At 37.7% G+C, this 21,736-nt stretch overlaps 1 protein-coding gene across 1 annotated transcript; it reads right to left on the reverse strand.

The window, feature by feature from the left end:
- Positions 1-647: 647 nt before the first annotated feature.
- Positions 648-11,517, reverse strand: LOC306864069 (protein Wnt-11-like). The gene is made up of 6 exons (XM_079407776.1): positions 11,312-11,517; positions 9,809-10,007; positions 8,282-8,508; positions 6,790-7,070; positions 6,195-6,487; positions 648-1,889 (listed from the first exon to the last, which is right to left on the reverse strand). Exons 2-6 carry the CDS (start codon positions 9,877-9,879, stop codon positions 1,715-1,717), a joined length of 1,047 nt encoding a protein of 348 aa, XP_079263902.1. The 5' UTR covers positions 9,880-10,007; positions 11,312-11,517; the 3' UTR covers positions 648-1,714.
- Positions 11,518-21,736: the final 10,219 nt, after the last annotated feature.

Here is a 21,736-nt window from a genome sequence, read left to right on the forward strand (position 1 = left end):
CCAAAGTTTAACCGGTCTGCTTTTCTGGCCGAGTTTGCACTCTTACAATCTCAGTCAACATGGAGAACATGTGCTTGCCTGGTGGTGTTCATGACCTCAAAGTGTTAAAACCAAGAGGCTCGTCTTAACGCTAACCTCTTGAAAATCCCTTTCCGCTCTGGTCATACCATGAGAAGCAATTACGAAGAAATTTGAATGTAATAAAGAAATTGAGTCTGGATTGCTTTCATGTAACGTTTCACTCCATCTACGTCATCTTCTCTGTTGTTGTAAAACCCGAATAAAACAACAGTCGCACTTGCAGGCCCCTGAGTAATGGACAGTTAAACGCTGGAAAGAGTTGAGCTCATTGTGCCAAGCGCGAGGTTTGCAAGCGCTAGCACGCTGCTATTTATTAGGCTATGGTGTCCAAACAAACACTTTCCCAGGGTTTTTGAGTTTGAGAGACTGGTTCTTGTGTGCTTTTAATCGGAACAATAACAAGTGTGAGATGATTTATAGAAGTGTCATTTGTAATTGTGCTAAATTGTTATTTGCTCAAGACATGGAACTTAAATTAATGACAACTATGTTTTTGCAATCAGTCTTGCTCAACATCTCATGAAAGTCCATTTGAATTAACAGAAAAAAAGGAGTCTTACAAGTTTAAATGGTAAAGATTTTTAATTAGTTCATAAATATTTCTTTTTTAATTCAGCATACAAAAATGACAGTATGTACATCCACAGATAAGTGGTTCACGACTTATTACGCTCATAATAGGTGACCCACATATACTGTTCACATGCTCAGAGAGGTTTGCATTTGAATGTTGGGTAAAAATATAACAAGGCACAACACATACAGTCCAATGTCCTTGTTGATATACGTGGAATAAATAGGTATTCTCCCTCTAGAATTGAAGTAACCAACCGACAGATGGAAGCCATTGTAAGTTACTAATTCAAAAGCCACATTTGAAGTTCCCTTTGCGTGATCAGCACGTTCTTTATCTCGTCAGTCTATTAAACAGTCTTAACTGGTGAAAATCAAGTACCATCTGAGCATTGAGGTCTGAATGCCTTAGAACTTGGAATGTGGAATCCTCTGGAACGTCAAGCAATTCCGAAGGTTCTAAAAAGAGTGCTGAAAATCAATGCCAAAAACAGGGAAAATGTACCTTTTTAAAAAAAATACAAATAAACGGACCCAGGTATAGTGTAAGAAAATAGACTTTTAAGATCTGTATAAAGGAGCATAGTTTTTATGTTTAAAAAAAGATGAGGAGTAAAAATCCTCTTGAGGACGGTGAGCTGGGTGTTTTTAACAAAAACCATGTTCATTTGTGCAGTAAAAAAGTCCAGCTTCTGAGTTTATAAAAGTTCATAAAGCCAAAAATAAACCATGTCTTCTCAAAAGCATATAAGATGGAAAAGCGTAAGCCAAAAGAAAGCCTCGTTGGTAACATGCTTTGGTTATTTGTGGCCAAGTAAGTCAGGTAGACAAAGGTTATGCTCCACACCCAGGCTGAATATATCTAGAACAGAATCAAGTCTTGACATTTCCGGCTCGTTCCTCCACAAAGTCTGGGAATTCGAATGAGAATTCTGTCCAGTTCTGTTACAATGAGTAGAGCGCGTTCCAGATCTCCTTTAGATTAGTTTAGCTGAGAATAGGTACGTGCGACAGGGATCGGGGCAACTGTCGGCGATGACCACAGAGCTGGAGAGCCGACTCATTTGCACACGTATTTCTCCACAGTCCTCTCGCACTTCTTGCACGTGACGTAGCAGCACCAGTGGTATTTGCAGTGGCATCGCTCCACCACTCTCTCTGAGTACGGGTTGTAGCCTCTGCCACAGCACATCAGATCACAGCTGTCACTTCCGCTGGAGGTTTTATTGCACTGCCTGCAGAAGAAACAGACAAAAAGAACTTTATAGTACATGCTGTACCACCAACAAACATAATAAAAAACAATTTTGCTGTCATTGGTTTGGCAACAATAATCACTCATAAGGAAGGCCTTTTAGGGGACTTTTACATATTTTTTTAACAGGTCATCTTTGAAAACAATGATAAAGAACACGCAAATATGGGTAAAATATAAATTTTTATAGAAATGTTTTCTTTTCTTTTTTTAAATAAAAGTCCATTTTTGATTCTATTATATTATTTTTATCAGTACTTCAAATAACTAAAACAAAACAGCTAACTAACACAATAAAACATGATTTTTGAAAAAAAAACAAAAAACGGAGTTATCTGTTTTTGCAAATAAACTCTTCATATGTGTGTGTGTGTGTGTGTGTGTGTGTGTGTGTGTGTGTGTGTATAATAAGTCCATTTGAAGTTATTTGACCAACACTTTTCAATACTGAGGACTTTTATAGAAAAATCATTTTCAAATTTTTTTAATAACATAGTACATTTTCATCACCTTTCTATATTGAGTAAATGATCGTTTTTTATAGAAATATTTGAAGCAGTCTTGGTAACACTTTATTTTAAGGTGTCCATAATACAGAGTAATAACCTAGTTAAGTGCTTATTAGTAGCCGTTGTTATTACATGAAACAAAATGTACTTACCATGTAATTAAGTTATGTAACAGCCTGTAATCACAGTTTGTAATTATGTAGATGTAATAGTTAGCTACTGTTACACATATGTAACAGGCCGAGTCTGTTACACAGCTGTGTATATGTGTAACAGTAGCTGCCTATTACATCTACATAATTACAAACTGTGATTACAGGCTGTTCCATGGTAAGTTACATGTTAAGTACATTTTGTTTCATGTAAGAACAACGGCTACTAATAAGTACTTAATTAGTTAATTAAAATGTATTATGACACCTTAAAATAAAGTGTTACCGAAATCTTTTCTATATTATCATTTTTATTTTGAAGATATAAAACAGGCAATTTTAACATACATTTTAATTTTATTTTAAATATATTAAATATTGAGCAAAATGTATTTACGTACCTTGTTAGACAACTAATTCATACCTAATCTAAACTGTTTTCTACATGGAACTTCAGGAACATGACTCCAAAAATACATTCACACAAATAGATGACCAAACATTTCTGTGCGACCATGAGAGAAATTACTAAACATAAGCCTCTTTTCAAACCAAGGTAAACATTTAGCCCAACCACATATTAAACCAACAGCATTAAACCTTCTTATAACTCGTTTTAAGAGCCAGTTGATTCGTACCCAGGGAACATTTTCTCTTGCATTTAAGTGGATCTTGAAGACGCCCTCATATACTGAAGCCTGAGGCATCTTGAGCAATGAACAGCCCTGTCATAAATCATGCTCTATACACTGGGGGTCGGCCTGTGTGTAGCCCTCTCAGTGTAAGTGCATTGTTTTATAATTGTGTGGTGTTAATGCTCAGGGTGCTGAGAGACAGACAAGAGGGGATGGCTACTATGAGAGAGAGGTGAAGGATGCTGTTATTTAAAACTAAAGTTAAATTCTCTCCCAGGTCAATGCTTAAAGGGCAGAAAGGCCTTTAAAAAAACGAAATAAGAAAGAAAAAGTAGTCTAAATTTAGGACATATTTCCTTCCAAACTCCTAACGTCTCTAAAGTGATCTGGTTTTACCATTAGTTTAACAATTTAACAGCTGTGAGCAGAAATTTAAGTTTCATCCCAAAGTGAAAACACATTTTAAATCACATCTCAGCGCTCACTCACTTCGAGATTGTTTCTTGTTTCTTTAGTGATACGGATCATCTCTAAGCCTCTGGGATGTTGTTCTGTTTGAACTTTTAATGTGCCAGTTTCATTAATAGCAGTCTTGCGGCTCACAAAGCAGCATGAGGAACATGCAGAGCAATGTAACTTCAGATGGGATACGTTCAGGGCTGCACTAAGCTTGTCATTTGGTCTCTCCCCATCTCTCATCGCCAAATCAGATTAGAGAAGCCATCTCTGCAGGTCTAGTTAGGGTAACACTCATGACTCATTATCTTAAGACTCGTCAAATCACAAAGAAAGGATGTACAATGATAGCAGCTTCCTGACTTCATGAGTGAATCTCACAGAAAAAAACAAAAAAAAAACAGATCACATTCCACCACAACATCAAAAAAAAATGAAAAAGAAAGAAATGTTGACATTTCATTATTACAATATGTAGTTAATGTGCTTAATTGTCATTAGAACAACAATAATAAAAATGAAGCACATTCCCACATCCTAAAATTCTCATTATAGAAACATTATACAAACTTAGGATCTGCAATTGAAAAAATACAATGTTTTTAGAGTGAAAAAGCACACACATATTTGGGTAAAACACAATTTTATAGAAATATGTACAGAAAATTTTTTCTGTAATTTATTTTTATTTTTTACTTTATTATTATTTACCATTATATTTGATCAGCTCTTTGAATATTGAAGAAATATATTTTTTTTTGCAGAAAAAATCTGTGGAAATATATTTTCTATATTTTAAATAAAATATATATTCATAAAATATTATGAAATAATATATTTTCATAAAACTTGCGTTGCCATAATTTGTAGGGACATTTTACTTATAATTTACATAGAATTTAATACAAACACACTCACTCACTCACATTATTGGCATTACAGCAATAAGAATGGGCTTTTTTTCCCAATGGGAAGCGTGCTTAGTTGTCACAAATATAATGTCACAATGTAAACATTTTCTTCAGGCAAAACATATTTTCTTCATTCTTTCTGCTGATTTTGGGGTAAAACATGACCTGGATTTCTTCACAGGGTTCATGAGATAGATCCACCCTCATTGTAACTGACCCTTCGTAAAAAACTGTCATCAAAATATAACACAATGTTCATCTGAGGACAGCAGGTGTTTTAAAGACATGGGTGATGGGATAAACAGAGGTTCTGAACCCCTTACATACCAGAGACCACCATGGAAGCAACATGTGCGACACACACATTTCCCTGTTGACGTTCTCTATTGATTACAAAACACACCAGCGTCTTGTGACCAAGTACCAAGCACTAAATATATGAACAGAGAGCACGTGTGAGTAGTCTTATCAGCACTAAGGCTGAGGATGTATACTGTGTGTTGAGTGCACCTGACATATAGCATGTCTCTAGGTTATCAGCGCACTGACCTATAATGCCTATAAAAACCTAAACGCTTACAACTGAAAATATTGAGTTTAAGAATTTGAAAAGTTATAGACATTAATGTCTTTTATTGTTGCTGCCACCATTTTTGGAGCTGTAGTTAGGACTGTGGATTGCAGAAAATTCATGTCATATGAACCAATAATTCCACAAAGCTTAGCCAAAAAAAGCAACACAGCACATTTAAACGCAAACATAACAAAAGCGAGGAAGCTGAGGTTATTCTATTCTTACCTAAATCTACACCTGTGTCTCCACTGATAAAGCAATAGGAAATAAGCAGGAAGAATTCATCGTCGTGCTAATCTGTGTGCAGAGCTGCTATCAGCTGAGAGCTCTTAGCTCTGTGAATAGCAGCATTACTCACAGACAGACTGTGATAACAGTAAAGAGGACACAGTCACTTTGGACATGTCAGAGACACGCGTGTACACACACAGTCCGGCAAAACAAAACAGTGCCACCACTGGAGGAAGAGATGAGACATCTTATAAAGTGCCAATGAAAAACCTAAGGCAAACATCTCATGACACGATTATTGTGTTTAGAGACAACCTGCCAAATTAAAATAGGTTTTTAATATGTGGAAAAGTTAAAAGCAACAAACCAGAAAGTTAAAAATAAGGCTTTTAAAGCAAGTTAAATTTGATTCTGGTTATGCCAACTTTTCTAGGCTTCAGTTGGTGTAAAATGTTTACAAGTGTTTTCATGATCAATCATTGCTGTTACTTACTGTGTCTGCTCCTACTACAAATGATTGGTGTGAATTCACATAATTTTTTTTTTTTTTATGAAATATATTTTTTTATTTATTTGTTTGTTTGCATTAGGGCCTGTGAAAATATTGGTAGGCAATTTATAAATCTGACCAGGCAAGAAAAAATTTAAAATGAACATTTTTATATCACTTTTATAAAAACTATTATGCTTAAAAACATTTTAAGCCTGTGGAAATATTGTCAGGGAATTTTTAAACCTGACCTGTCTGGGCTAGCAAAAAAAAAAGTCCTTATTGTTGAGCAGTTGAGTATGTAATTTGTTAATTAGTTAGTCTTACCTGTCCTGAGTACCAAAAGAGCCCGACTTGTCATTCCTCATGCAATAATCCGGTGAACTCTGCAGGTAAACCAGCTCATTCTCTCGCACTGGCCGGATGTCGATATCTTTGGGGACGAGTTGTTTGCGTGTGCCCATGGGCCGATGAACCACCTTAGTGGCTGACAAATACTTGGTCTTTAGGTCCATGGCAATGTCCTTCAGGTCCTGTAGGCCTCTCCAACAGGTTCGAATGGAGCAAGAACCAGAAACACCATGGCATTTGCACTTCATAACCAGAGCGTCTCGCAAAGCCTGTGCAGGGGGGAAAAGTGGAATGGATTCAGATGAAGACAATAATAAAATGACATTTTGACAGTCTACACAGGGAATGCAACACATTCGTGAATTTGGACAGCTTTTGCTCATGACACATCATGTATCAATTAAAGAAAAAAATACTTTGAAATCCAATCAAACTCAAAAGTAATAACCCATTTTAATTATAAATGTGGTTTGAATCAAACTCCATGCCCGACTGCCTGTCAGATTAAGTCATGCGATTTTTGGTTTTGTAGTGAATTGATGCCACATGGTTTCTGTGAGGCACTGCTTACCTGTCTGCCCACTTCACTATTGTGAAGATGCATCAGCTTGTTGGCATTCAAGCCAGACTTCTTCTTCATCTTCATGGGGGCATCAGAAAACTTGGAGCCCATGAGGAGACCATAATGCAGGTTATCAGCACAGCCGCCCCACCTGTACCCAGGCTCAGGTATCTCACCTGGAATCGGACCACACGAGCACAATCTCAAGTCTCCGGAGGTGCATGCCCGTGCTATAGTGTGACTTATAGCAGCTGCGGAGAGCGCATATACAAATGCAGATTCCCTCGTTCCTATAAGACAAAAAAAAAAAAACTGATTAAAATTTGTTGCTTATATAAAAAGAAAACATGAATTCTGAATACTTTAACTGATTTTTTTTCCCTTACAAAAAAGCAAAGCAAAGCAACATGAGAATCCCGTCAGTATGCAGTATGAAAGGATAATGGCAGAGATTATGGAACTGTTCTCACAGTGCACATATGTCATGACAAGATAATAGGTGTAGAAACAGGAGAGGCTCAACTTGACCCCATACAAGGTACATCAAAGGCCGTCTCCTTAGCAGTGCACTTACGAGAGGCAGGAGTGCTTTAACTCTTGACAAATGCAAACGGTCTGCGGGGAAGGGCGTCATACTGTTCACTAGAACTTCAACAAGATTTAGTTTGACCATCTCTGGCATTTGGATCACGCTAAAAGCTTGTAATAAAAAAATAGGGTGGACGATTAAGGCACCCGTCAAAGCGTAGCATGCAAGTGTCACCGCCGTGTGGAAATCCAAGACGTGATGCTGCATCGTTAATCTTTTTTGTGACTATTTTATTTAATCATTTAATTGATTTCTTATTTCTTTAATTAGTTGACAGCAGAAAATCACATCTGTGCTGCAGAGATCGGACGCAGGGTAAAACTGTAGGCTTTAAATGACTGTGAAACCAGGAAAAAAGGCAATTCTCTGTCTATTACTGACTAACTCGCTCAACAGCATCCCTCATTGAATAGAATGGATCCTATTGTTTGTCCTCACAGTAAACGCTTCTCCTCCGTGAAGCCTCTCATCAAACGGAGCATGAGAAAGAAGAGCGACGTGCAAGAATTCTGCGGGTCGGAGGTTTCCGGGTGGGCAGGGGTACGATCTCTTTTATCATGCAGCCAGGCACTTAGGCCGAATTGCAGCATTTAACTGGCATAGTCTGCGTTACCCAGAGAGAGAGTGTTTAGAGATCACTGTAGGCTGCTTTTTAAACCATTGCCCTCATAAAGAGTTAGATGGGTTCCTCAGACCTATTAAGGCCTGAATGGAAACCACACTTGGATATAAAGAGAGGTGTGTGGTTGCCTTGAAGGGGCTGGCAATGGATGGACAGCGGCCCGTTTGCAAATTTAGGGCTTGCTGTGTCTAAACAGAACATCTGTGGATAGATTTCAGAAACACTTCACACAAAATAGACTTCAATTGGAAATAAATCCTCTTTGGACATGATTTTCCTCTGTATCTCACCTCGTTCCAGGTCCGGGAGGAATTTTGGAGCATCAATAGAGGAACAGTTCCAGCGCATGTCTACGAAGGTCTTTTGGCAGACCTTTTTAACCTCCCGTGCTGCTTGGATGATGGTTTGCATGAGTTCCAGGTTACTCCTACAGAGCTGAGCCTGAGAAGAGACGAGGCCTGGCAAAGTCTTGCAGTGCTGGGTCTTGTTGATGTGTTGTGTGGTCTGCGATAGCGACCTAGAAGAGGAAACACATATGTTTCAATTAACACTCGATGTCTGTGAACTGTGTGCATTGATATAAATGTCTTTTAAGTTGTAGAAATTTAATCAAATTTTATATTACAAGTTAAACAGGCACTTGAAATACACATTAAAATGTATTGTGGTGTGAAAAGTGATCAAAATATTTGTGGCAAGTCTTGAATTTAAAGTGACTGAGTGAAGCATAGTCAAATAAACATGGTTAAAGCCAACTCTAAAATATTAGGAGTAACATCAACGGTTTAAATACGTTTGCAAAAGCGTTCTCGCACACATTTAGGCTGCGGGTTAAAATTGTTCAGTGTCTCACACAAAGGCATGCAAACAACAACCCATTCCCAGAGATAATCAATCAAGATTAGACCAAAATGGAAGAAGATTATTTCTGCATCGCTTGGAAGCAAGAAAAGGCACCAAAAAGCAATTTCCAATGGAAAAAATTTTGTTTATCTGCAAGATGATTTAGTTATTGTTAAACGTTTACTGAATGTTCCATGGTATTGCTGCTGTCGGACAATGCCAGAGGAATTTTTGCAAGGTTAAGTCATAGTAGAAAATGCAAATCATAGATTTTATCTTAGAAATTATCCCCCCGAAAACGTCAGATATAAACAATATTAATTTCAGTAAGACTTTGTAGTGAAACCTGTTGAATTCAAGCATTGCTTTTATGATTCCTTCTCTTTTACTAAAACGCACACATGTATCACTATTCGTGAGAACCAACTAATGCCCGCTCTACCTTTGCCTGTTTCAGATTAGGGGCCGCCACTTTATGTTCCATGATATGCTGTGACTGACAGACCCCTGTCTTAACCTCCGCACACACACACACACATACACTCTCCGTCTTTGTTATCCAGGGAACACAGGTGTTTATGGCGGCATCTGTTTTGCATTTCTTGCCATGCAGTATCAAACCTCTACCAGCATCTTGTGCATGGAAAATGCCCTCTTCACGACCCAATTTCTCCACCATCATGTTTTCTATCGCAATGCATCAACAGTATGATTATGCGAATAAGACATTCTGCAGAAATCACAAGTTACCAGGAAAATAGTGTTCAGCTGGACTTTCCTTTGATTTAATAGAATTAAGATAAAATTCTGTGAAGATTTTTTTTCCAATCCCATTTTTTCACTACCAAGAAAAAATATTTTCCCAGCTTTCATTTTTTTTGTTGCAGGTGATTTGACAAATCAGTCAGCTTGTAAAACATCTTGAATGTATTTTAAACAGTTTTGGTATAAATAAAGAATAAAGAGCAACTTACAGCCATCTGATTCCTGTGCACTGCTGGGACAGGAGCAGGAATGTAAGGAGAGAAGGAAAGGTTCGCTTCATGCTGTACAACAAGATACAGCTCGATCAGAAGACGCTGATGCAGGTGCTCGCTAACTCCACTGCTTCTTGACACAGTTATAATTAAAAGCCAAAAGCCATGGCACTTATTCCTTATTTCTGTCCCTCTCCTGCTTGGAAAAATACAAATCAGATTCAGATTACATAGATCACATGCAGCGGACCCTAGGTTCATGTTATACTCTGATACTATACTAACGTGCACCAGACATACTTTGAGGATTTTTAAAAAATGTATAAAGCCTTTATAAATAGCTTTACTATTGCTCCAATGTATTTAAATTCTGTATTGTTATTATGTTATTCTACTGCATTCCTGTATCACTTTTGTTGTTTAGGATTTAATATCATTGTGATGAGGAGACACTGAAAAAAGCTAATTAAAAAGATATCCGTTCTGAAATATTCTTTTCTGAAATATAGGTGTGGCAGTTTTTGGAATGTTATCAAATGTTCTCAGATTATTCCATCTGCTGGAATAGGAGGGCAATAAACAGATACTAGCTGGACAGGCTGTCTGGCCTCTGGCATGACGCTTTCACATACAGACAGTGATTGTCCAGATTGCTGAGAGCCTGCGTCTTTTTTTCTTTTCCTTCTGGCTATAGACCTACTACACCCAGAAAAATATACATTAAAGTGCAATTACAATTAGGTAGCTATTGTATCAAAAATGGCAATACTTATAGTACTAATTCCATTTAAAATGTTTTCTGCTGTTGAACTTAGCACTATAATTTCAACTGTAATCATTTCTATTATTTTCAGTCTTTTTAATCAATAACAAAATATAAAGTACAGATTGTAACTTTGACACTACATTAATTTTACTTACAAATTTTAAGCAGCAATTAGACTTTTCAGTTTTAATGTGTTCTTTTTAAGTGAACTAAATATAAAGAAATAAATACACAATGTAGTGTAGTTTATATCCTATGCATTATCTATTATTTAGATAGGCTACCATTGTATGGCCAGCTATAGCCTACGCAATCCAAAGATTTTAGGTTTCTTAGGTTACAGGCTAATTAAACAAATCTCATATGAGATATAAATGACGGCTAATTAAAGATATGAGCGATTAACTTTTATTGTGTGTGTGTGTGTATGGAAAAGTAATAAAACAGCTATTTCACTCTTGCAGGCTGCGATTTCTCTAAATTTGCACTTCATCTTTTATCGCTTGTTTTTTCACCTTCGTGGGAAACGAGGTGAACTTAAAATGTAACCTAATTAGTTCAGTCGATAGTCTATAACCCCTGGTCTAGAATTTAGGTAGGCTACTATTGCAGATTACTGCCCTGTCAATTTACTTTAAATTCCATTAGGGATGATATTTAAAAGCTAAAACATCTTGAGATACCAAGTTAAGAAACTTTGCGCACAATAAATGGGAACGCACTTTCATCCTCACCTTTATCAAACGGAGCCTGACGCCAAATAAATTGTGCAAAGTAATCCAAACGTATGTTTTATTTAAATCCAGCCAAAATCCTAAATGTGCGTTAATCCGTTTTTGTAAAGTCCAAATGAGAAAGCATCATGCAACAGTCCACTGATGAAGAGACGTGTGTTGATTTTGAGGTGCGGTGTTGCGCGCGCGATGGAATCTGCTGGACTGACGCTGCAAGACGGAGCTCGAGATTATATGAGCCCGCGCGCCACTTTGATCTCGAGCTGATGTCAGGGGCTATTAGCATAACAAAGTGGTTAAGGTTTCCAAGCCAAAGAAAACGCTGAAAATATGATCTGTGACACTCCGACAACGTTTTTTAAAAGGCTAGTTTCATTATGGGTCAGTCATCGAAAAAGGTACGTTTTGTGTCCCGCATGAATAGCCTGTGTGTAAACGATGAGTCTGAAAAATTAACACAAACGTTTACTGTGATATTGTAGGTATTTAATAATTTTTTTTTATTTCCTTTTCTGTTTCCAACTTATTCCAACACATACATTTCAGTGGACAAATAAATGTATATTTATTCTTTCTATAAATAACTTTAGATTTGGTTAGAATAAAAACTGTTGTTCATAACTATGCTCTATTAAAATGATTTACAATTCCATAAATACATAATGACATCATCATCCTTTCAGGAGGTGAACTCAAGGACAAAGGTGTGATTTATTAGCACTTCATCTTAGATTTTGTACAGTAGTGATTTTTGGAGTGGATATTTGTTGAAATATCAGCATTAAATTTCCTTTCTAATAAACTACTCATGATATCATGCCATCGGCTAGTTTTAAAAGCACTAAATGGAACAGACACCCTATTACTCATTTTCTGCACTGTAATCTTTGAGAGGTGAAATTAGTGAAAAACTGAGGGAACATCAATTTCAGGAAATAAAATCACAGAATTTGCTACAACGTTGGAAATATTGCAATTCTAGTGTTTGCAAGGTCCATAAAATTAAGTAGGCTATGCGGCTGTATGCCAGAGTTTCCAAACTCATGCCATTTACAGTCCTGTACACGGCCCATATTGGACACTCTAAAAACAAGGCAATTTTCCAAGGACGCTAATAATGATTTCAACGTGATGAATACGTCCTGATGCACGTTTCATATTAGCCACTATATGACAAAGGTTCTACATTTCACACAATAAATGATTTAACCTCCAGAAATACTCCCAGTAGCCCATTGAAGTCCACATCTGAGCAAAGATATTTCCTAATTTATAAAAATGAGCTATTAAATTCTTTTGTAGTTTTTGGTCTATCAAGAAGTATAAAACGGTCCATTAAAGGATTCATTATCATTACGGATTGCTAATAATAAATATAAATATGTTGAGAAAATATTGTTACAGAATAAAAAAATAGGCCAGTATGTGTGTCTATTTATTACAGATCGCGGCACACACAATGGCCAAGTTAATATTTAACCATCTAAGGTAACTGTCATTTTAATAGTGTCTATGGTGTAATAAAAGTCCAGATGTTCTCTGGCCAGATGCTTCTCTTATTAACCTGGCTCTCTGGTCCAAAAACGCCTCCTGCAGTGAATTCCGTAACACTCACACAAGTCTCCCCTGTAAAACACACCACACAACCCAATTTTCAAATAACGACGCAATTAAAATACAATCATTAAGACTTTTTCCACTGTTAACAGTGTCTACTGTTTTATATAAAGCAGGCAATTCCACTGATTTTGTGGTTAAGTGTTTAAAAGTAGGTGTGTGAGTATTAGTTTGAAACCAAAGAGCAAGCAAGAAAAAAAAACACACAAAAAAACAAGAAAACAAACATCAAAGCTAAAGTGCAAAATAAAAAATAATGTAAATGAACAAAATTGACAATGCATTTATGGCAAATTGCTTGTAAAGTACAGTATTACAATAGTAAGGTCAAAGCAGATCCTTTCCAGTAAATGAGCAATGAAAGTCTGTTTTGTTCTATGCATTTTTTTCAAACATCTACATATTTCTTCGTAACACTTGCAAATGTTTGAACGAGGTTATTCTCTGACGCTCCTCAATATCAAAAGAAACCCAGATGGCTGTTTCTTGCTATTAAGTTGACTCGAACTGCACAGATCCTGTTTGTTCAAGGTCTTGTGTGCGTATGAGTAAAAGCCAGGCGCTACATATTAGCTTGAAATGTATTTACTTATGTGCAGTAAATCACGCATTATACCCACCGAATGCCTTTCTTTTCACGCCCTGTTGTATAATAAAGCATAGTGAGGGATGTCAGGAAGACAACATGTCACACAGACTTAAATCATTCACTCCAATGAGGCCTGCGAGGGAGGCGTGAGATTGGAAACTGTAGGCATGACTATTTTAGTTTAATTGATTTAACTGAAGAAATAATCTAATAAACTAATCCTTCTCTCACAGCTGAAACCAAAGCAGCTAACAGAAAAAAAAGAACAGAAAAGAGGGCAGCATGTATATTTAGAGCTAATCTGATACTCTTAAGAGGTACCACCGACAATTGCTGAAGCATGACATTTCCATTCACCGCCAAGCTGCACCGCTTCAGCTCAATATAATGTGAAATGCCCGTCGAGCTCTAATCTCGACCCAAAGCGATGGGAAAGCAAATATATGCGTTGTTTCACTAAACACATCTGCACACAGCAAATGATTTATATATGCGGGAATGGGAATTAGCCAAACTAAGGGGGATGTGCTGGAGATAATAGACTTTGAACATGAAGTAAAACCACAGGCCTTTTTTTTGATTTTTGATTCAATGCATTCTGTACATTGCGGACAGATGGAAGTATCAATAAATGGGTCTTGTTTTAATTTTGAAACAAACTTATTTATGATCTGTTATATGAAGTAAACAAAAATACACACATCTTTCAGAAAGCTAAATTTGATGAGGTTTGAAGCCATAATAGCAGCATGTTTATGGAAAAACTAAGTCCTACAGCCATTTTATGAGGGATGTGAAAAGCATCTAGTAGCAGTGAGATGTGAATGGGCATGAACTCTTAATATCAGGTCAAACAGGACTGAAGACTGACCAAAAGAGCCATGACCTCTCTGGTGGGTCTGTGTTAGAGGTTTTAACACGCAGGCTCTCAATTCCTTCCCGTACCAGGATCAACACCACAGCCACTTTGATCTTCCAGCCTTCTTCTACCAGCATTGAGAGTCTTACATAGCCTTAGGCTGGTTCACGGAGGGCATGAAAGCTACTTTGGTTTATATAACTGAAATTATGCATGGGGCAGAAAAATACGTGTGCTTTGAATGAGAAAATGTCTTTTTGTGACATTTCGCGTTTGAAATGTTAACTCGATTTAGCAGTTTTGGACATTTTGTGGTGGCTATCCATGTGTGAAGTTTAATGCCGTTACCGAGACTAATGATTTAACGTTTGCATAATGAATCATTTGCGGCAGCTGTGCCAACTGCACCGCATCTATTTGTCTTCTATCTGAGACATCATCAGACACATAGCGCCATTTACCCTGACACATATTCAGATCGTTCATTCTGAGCTTGTTGAAGGAGTGCAGAGACACGGTGCCCCCGTCCCCTGACGTCTCGGGTCTCTGCCCTGCTCACAGCTGTCTCGTGTCTCAGTGACTGTCAGCGGTGCAGAGCTAGAACTGCACGGCTGCATCTGAGCTGCACATCACACTCCTGATATGTATCACTAAGAATGCAAAGTTACAAGAACAAATCAACTTCAATCAAAGACAAAATAAATCTGCCCTAATGCCTCTTAGTTTAAAAAAATTAATTACTTGATACATAATATTGTCATCAGCAGAGAAGATTATTGTCTTGTGACAATATTCTATAATAAAACCTGTGAACATGATTATATATTAATTTATGACTTGATACTTGACATGTAATTCTATTGAACAACCATGAAAAAAAAAAAAAAAAAAAATATATATATATATATATATATATATATATATATATATATATATATATATATATATATATATATATATATATATATATAATCTGTGTGTGTCTACATTAATGCACACAATATCTACATATGCATAATCTATTTGTACATCATGCAAACAATAAAATAACAGAAATTACCCTCTTTTTTCCAGTAAGCAATGTATATTGACTTTCAGACAAGTCCAACTTGAAATAGAAAAAGTGCGACACATTGCTCTGTGTGAATGCATGGTTCCAGCAACGAATGGTGGGAATCGTTACCCAATTGAGGAAAAACATCTACACAGTCCAAACAGAACACAGCAACAATGTTGATTTGAAACATTGTTCAGCAGCTCTGTGTCGCCGACAAATACAGAATCCATTTGTTTGAGACACAAGAAAGGCGGCAGCGTCTGTTTGGTGCTGTCTGCTATGCCGTGATGGAGAGTATGTCGTTGACTGGCTGTTTAAACTAGGAGGAAATGCATCATTTTGGCTGCAGCACTGTGTCCAGCCAGTTTATTTAAGCTAAGGTGGGAGAAGTTTTGTTTTGGCTGTTCTTTTGAAACCTGTTTTAATTAGGCAATCTCATAAAAACAAATCATGATTTAATAGGCTGAACGAAGAGAGACCTGACAAACAGCTTATGTCGGCATGCCAGTATCCTGAGGTTTTGTTTCTATTGCAAGCAAGGTGGTGCTAAAGTTCAAATGGTTTAAATGTAAGCAAATTACTGTTTAGGAGAACATTTTAGGAAGTTTACATACACTAAACATCAAGAATGAGAACCGCTCCCACTCACAATTAAGATTCTTATTATAAGCAGAAACTAATTCAATGCTTTCAGTGCAAAAAAAAAGCGCAGAACATGCTTTTGCGTCTGGGTTTGTGTGTTCTCAGGTGCTTTTTGCTGTAAAAACACTAGGACAGTCACACTCAGCAGGAGAACTCGGAGAGAAAACGTTCAGTGTCCAATTCAGAAAGTTTGGACCTGTTCTTCAGAAAGGGGCCATTTGTTTAGGACTGGCCCTCTCTCCCCTCTTTGAAGGCGATGGCCCCTTTCATGTACCAGATGGGAGGTACTTCCAAAAACACAAGTGACTTGTCTCACTGTATGGGAACACCCATTTGTTTTTTTGCTATTGGTGTCTGTAACATTTGCTGCTTCAAAGATGTTCCTCAGATATGGTTATATGCAAACTGATTTGGAAAATGGAAAAACTTGCTACAAGCAGAAGTAGACCTTTCATGAAAACAAATTCTATAATCATTAACAAACATGTGAGGAACTCGATGCTCCGCAGCTTGTCGCTGCAGCGTTGTAGCTGTGTGGGGTTTGATCTCTCCACTTGTAAATGATAAAATAGGTGGGAAAGACAAGGAAGCGAAGGGGAGGAACAATGGACGCTTGTTCACAAGCCAGCGTGAAACATGGAAGGAGAATTAAACTAGGGCTACAAACAGCAGAAGCATGAAAGGCCTTACAAATATCGCCTTGTGTGTGTCCATGTTGTCCTGTCCACATCTGAGAAAGCGTTATTTCCCCCTCACTACAAGATCAAAGCCTTTACCCATCTGCCAAGGAGAACGCTGGGACAGGCGATACAGATGAGATAAAATCAGTATCACAGCGATTTTATTGGTCAGAAGAGACGTACTTGTGGTAAGAGCGTCTTCTACTCAAAACTCATCAAGCTGCTCATCAACAAAAGTGGGTGGGTTATAGAGGTTTATACAGATGAGATATAACCACTGTCATCGGAAATGAGACAGCAGGGTGACAGCAGGCGGAATTCATGCTGCTACACCATTCCTAGCAAAAGCTAGATAAAAAAAACCCACAATGTGCAACATAAGAGCCAGAGGAATACAGTTGGCCTTAAACCAACACACAGGACATTAACAAATGAACAATCAGGAGTATCTATTTTAGCTGTCCACACAGTAAGTGTTTGACAACTTAAAAACTAGATAACAACAGGTGAGACTCTTGTTATTGCCAGGAATTTTGGATCCAGTCTCTTTAGAAGAGCCTGTCAGAAGATATCGAAGTTGTCTGGCACCCAAAATCAGTAACACTGTATTTTGTCTGGTACCCAAAACTCTTTTATAAGCCTGAGAGTTTAACAGAGGACACCAGGAAGTAGCAGAAGGCAGAAGACAAAGTGATGATAAAAATGAGCAGGCTTGGTCGCACTCGAGTAGAGCTCCGTACATTTGGCCTCTTTTTGCTGATTTTTTTCCGTTTTGTTTTAAGTTTTATTCCTTGGTGGTGCTTTACCTGATGGCATGCAGTTGTAAACAGCAGGAGTTGTCTCTGTCGGCTTCTCAGATTAAGAAGAAATCCAAGTCACCGAACTCAAGCGATATGATGGACAAGACGACGAACACTGTTGAAACAGTGAAAAGTCTGCTAATATTTCAGTTGTGAAATGACAATCTGGGCTCATTATGACAGACCCAAAAGACATTAATATCACCTTTCACTCTTTTTACTCTAACCTCTATACTTCTTCCGCTGATGACTACCTTACAACGATGTAGATTACATGGAGGTCTTTCTTTCCCTAATTTTAGACTGTATGCTCAAGCCTTTTCCCTCCGCCCTTTAGCAGTTTGGCTTGATCCTGACGCTTCTGCGTTTTGGAGAGCAATTGAGGAATCTATTGTTTATCCGTATAAATTGAAGCATCTTGTTTTTTCGGGAGTTCCGCTTAGGCAGTGTACATCTCGGTTTAGTCCCATTGTAACCCGTCTCCCCTCCACATGGAGGGATGTTGAAAGACGTTCACAACTAGCAACAAAATGGCATAGGCATTTGCCTATTTTCCACAATAATAACCTTTTGTCAGGCAGTACTCCATTTCATTGTCCGCAATGGACTCATAGTAAAGTAAACACTCTGGGAGATATCTATGATGATAGTGGTTTAAAATCCTTCCAGAATCTTAAAATTCAATATAATTTGCCAGGCACCTCCTTTTTTATGTATTTGCGTATTAGATCGGCCCGACGGGCATATGGGGTGACTTTGGATGGATAGAACGAGGTCGTCACTCTTGTAATTCTGTAAGTAAATATATTAGGCACTTATAAATGACTCTCACCACATTCTGCTGCTGTGTGAACACGGTCTATAATAGCCTTTCACCTGACTTGCAGAGTTTGTATATCGGTTTCTGAAGATTACGAGAATTTGAACCAGTGAGAGAATAGTGTAAGCTTTCTGGGTGGTAAGAGCGCAGACTTGGCAAAAGTTTTGGGTCTAGATGAACACTGATCTACTAAGGTAGTGGAGATTAACAGGGCAGAAAGAGCTAACAAGCAGAACAATAGATAAACTGTACGGACACATCTGTTTTTGATCAATAGTCTTCTGTAGGATTAAAGCAAAAAGAAACCAGAGTACCAGGGTCAGTTATAAGAACTACAGACGCTCCGATTTGAAAGCAAAGTAGTCGGGAGAAAAGGCTGCCAGAGTGGTAACCTAATCACTCCAAATCACAAGATAATCCTACTTACCCTCCACTCTTACAGCAGGGCAATATTCATATCGGCACGCACTCAGACCTCAAACTCTCATAAGCAAATTAATCAGTGACACATTCCTAATACTCTTGATTTAGAAAGCCAAAAAGCACAGTTATTTCAAGAATTCTAATAGCCATATTTCCAATGCAGTCAGGTTCAGTTATAAGTGTGGGGGAGAAAGTTGAAACACTAAAATCGCTTAAAAACTCACAGGTTAAACCATGACATTTAAATACATGAGATCTGATGTTAAGGTCTAAATTTACATGCAGAGTACATGGACAAAAAAAAAAAAAAAGAAACAATTTAAGTGTTTCCGGATCTGACCAACATATTTGACATTGGAATAACTCAAACCAAATGCGTTATTTGTTGGTGGTTCTGAGATTTTGGCTAGGGATTGCCAGCACGGAAACCTTGAAATAAAATCCTGTTAAGCCCTCTGCCTCTCTCTCAGGAGTATAGTTAAAACCATGCTGTGCATGGACATGATTATGCACCGCCACAGGTCCTACGGCATGGCCCAGCCTTGACTTCCAGCAGGAAACAAGCTCAGGAGTTCAATTAGGGCAATTCTCGGTTTGGCCAGGAGATTAGCAGGCGATATAATACAATCAAACAGAGAGTGATGAAATATATAACGTACTTTTTAATCGGCCATTTGAAAGAGTACATCTGATTTTAGAACTTATTATAAGCTACTGACAATTTAGAATTTAAAAATGGTTATGACAAAAGCTGATGGTGGGAGAGTCTCTGAAGGCTAGAGAAGACCGGAGGACTCCGACATAATCCTGTCTGCAAACAGCGCTGCCAGGCTGCCCAACCATCAGAGGAGACGGATCTGTTTGCTCTGTGGATGAGCAGGGGTAACACAAAGAGATAGTTCTTTCACACCGGGCTGAGCAGACACAATCAGACCCTTGTTCTGAGAGCAGGGAGAGGGCAGCTCTATTTCGGCCTACAGACAGAGAATACATGAGCCCTCTACAGTGTGATCAGAGCAGAGGATGCTCCAGATGACCACACAGAGTGAAACAATGTTCAGACTGAGTGCTTTTGGAGGAAAGAGAGAGGAAATGTACTAATCCCAGATAGCAGTTCACAGGAGGAAGCGTATCTTGGCATTTCAGCTGCCGTTAATGGCTCCAGGGGTTTTAAGGCTCATATTATTAGCCTGGAAAAGGCTGCCAAAGGAACAACAATTCTGTCCTTAAAGTTAGGCTAGATCTTCATAGTTTGAAAATTTTAAATAATCTAAAAAAAAGAAAAGAAAAAAAATTACCTGAGCAACAGTGTCCTCCTCGGATCTACAGTATTAACTAACAATAAGAGGTCTATTTTGTGACTGGAAGGATAATGTACAAACTCAACTTGTGATGTTGCAAATCATGTCCTTAATGAACATTTAAGGGTTTCTAAAGATAAGATAGAGAAGTTAAATGTTGGACTTGTAACTTTGTATTTGACGAAAATTTATATCACAAGGAATTCATAAAAATCTGGCAAGCAGATCTCACAAATAATAATTTATTGCTTGTGGAAAATGGGGAGAAAATCAAAACCACTGTGGTATGCGAAACCCATTGGTTGATGAAAGATGGACAAGGACTTGGCTTGTCAGCACACTATCGAGCAACACATAAAACATCCTTTGGGAACTGACCAAACAAACAATTGTTTTGAGGATAGATGTTGCACAATATTGTCTAACCACACTTTTCCATTTAACAGCAGAGCAAGATTAGAGAATGAATGTATCTGCACAAAGCTCTTTGATGAGATTGTTGATCCTTTAAAAAAAATCATACATTTATCTTTGTATGTAAGGTTGTATTTAACACAACCTTAAAGTCACTTAAGCTCTTGGCAAAAACATGGAAATGCTACCATAGGGAGCAAAGAAAGAAAAATACATACATTCTTTGGAATAGTCTTCGTGAATTTCTGAACTGCTACTCTCCTGACTGCATGTCATAAATTCAATCTGCCACAATAAAGTAGTAAAGCAGGCCTTAATTGATTTGTAGTTGTAATTACTGTGGCGTTGTCTTGTTAATAGCTTTATTTTCCTGCCTTTCCAACCACATCTACTGCTGCTCTCACAAGAGACGACCCTATAAGGTCAAAGGCTCTAGCCCCCAAGGGTGAATCATAGGTCCAAAGTTACATGGAAATGGGAGACTGATTGCTTCTCAACGAAATCTACTCCTGAAAACAATATTCTATGATGGATCTGGAGTCTATGAACCACGGGTTAAAGAATGGCTGCAAATCATCGACAGGCTACAGGGGGCCAATGCTATTTGTGAAAAGCCTGAACTCTTAAAAAAGGCATTAAAAAGTGAAGACATTAATCATTAACTACCTTTAACTTTTAGTGGAAGAGTAGTGGACACTGGCAGGAAGTGGTGAACAGAAGTGGGATTCTTCTCCTTAGTTTGAAAAACAAAAACAAAACAATCAAGGCAATAAAAAGAACACAAATAACTAAAATAACTGAACAGATAACACAAGGTAACACGTGTAACCAGCCAATTACATCAGCTGTTAGACTACCACAAGTGTAACACTTAGAAATTTCATTAGTGTATCATAATAAATATAAATACTTTATATTAAGAGCCAATTAATCATCCAAACTACAAAAAAACAAAACACTTATAACAAACTTCCACTTAGAAAATAAGCTGTGTTGTGTATAAAGAAAAATCCGTAGCTGCAATTATTTCAACAATGTGTGTATCATTTGACATGATTAAATATGCTGCTGTATTATGCATGTATTAGCACCAGTCACCCAGCTCTCTAGATATTGGTGTCAGTAATGCGGGGAGAAGAAAACCCCCCCCGAATTAATCGGTCCTTACCCACAGGTACACGCCAAACTATAATAGGTGTACACTGCCATCTTGTGGAACTCCT

Source organism: Barbus barbus (genome assembly GCF_936440315.1).
Source record: "Barbus barbus genome assembly, chromosome: 45".
In the NCBI taxonomy this organism is placed as follows: Eukaryota; Metazoa; Chordata; class Actinopteri; order Cypriniformes; family Cyprinidae; genus Barbus; species Barbus barbus.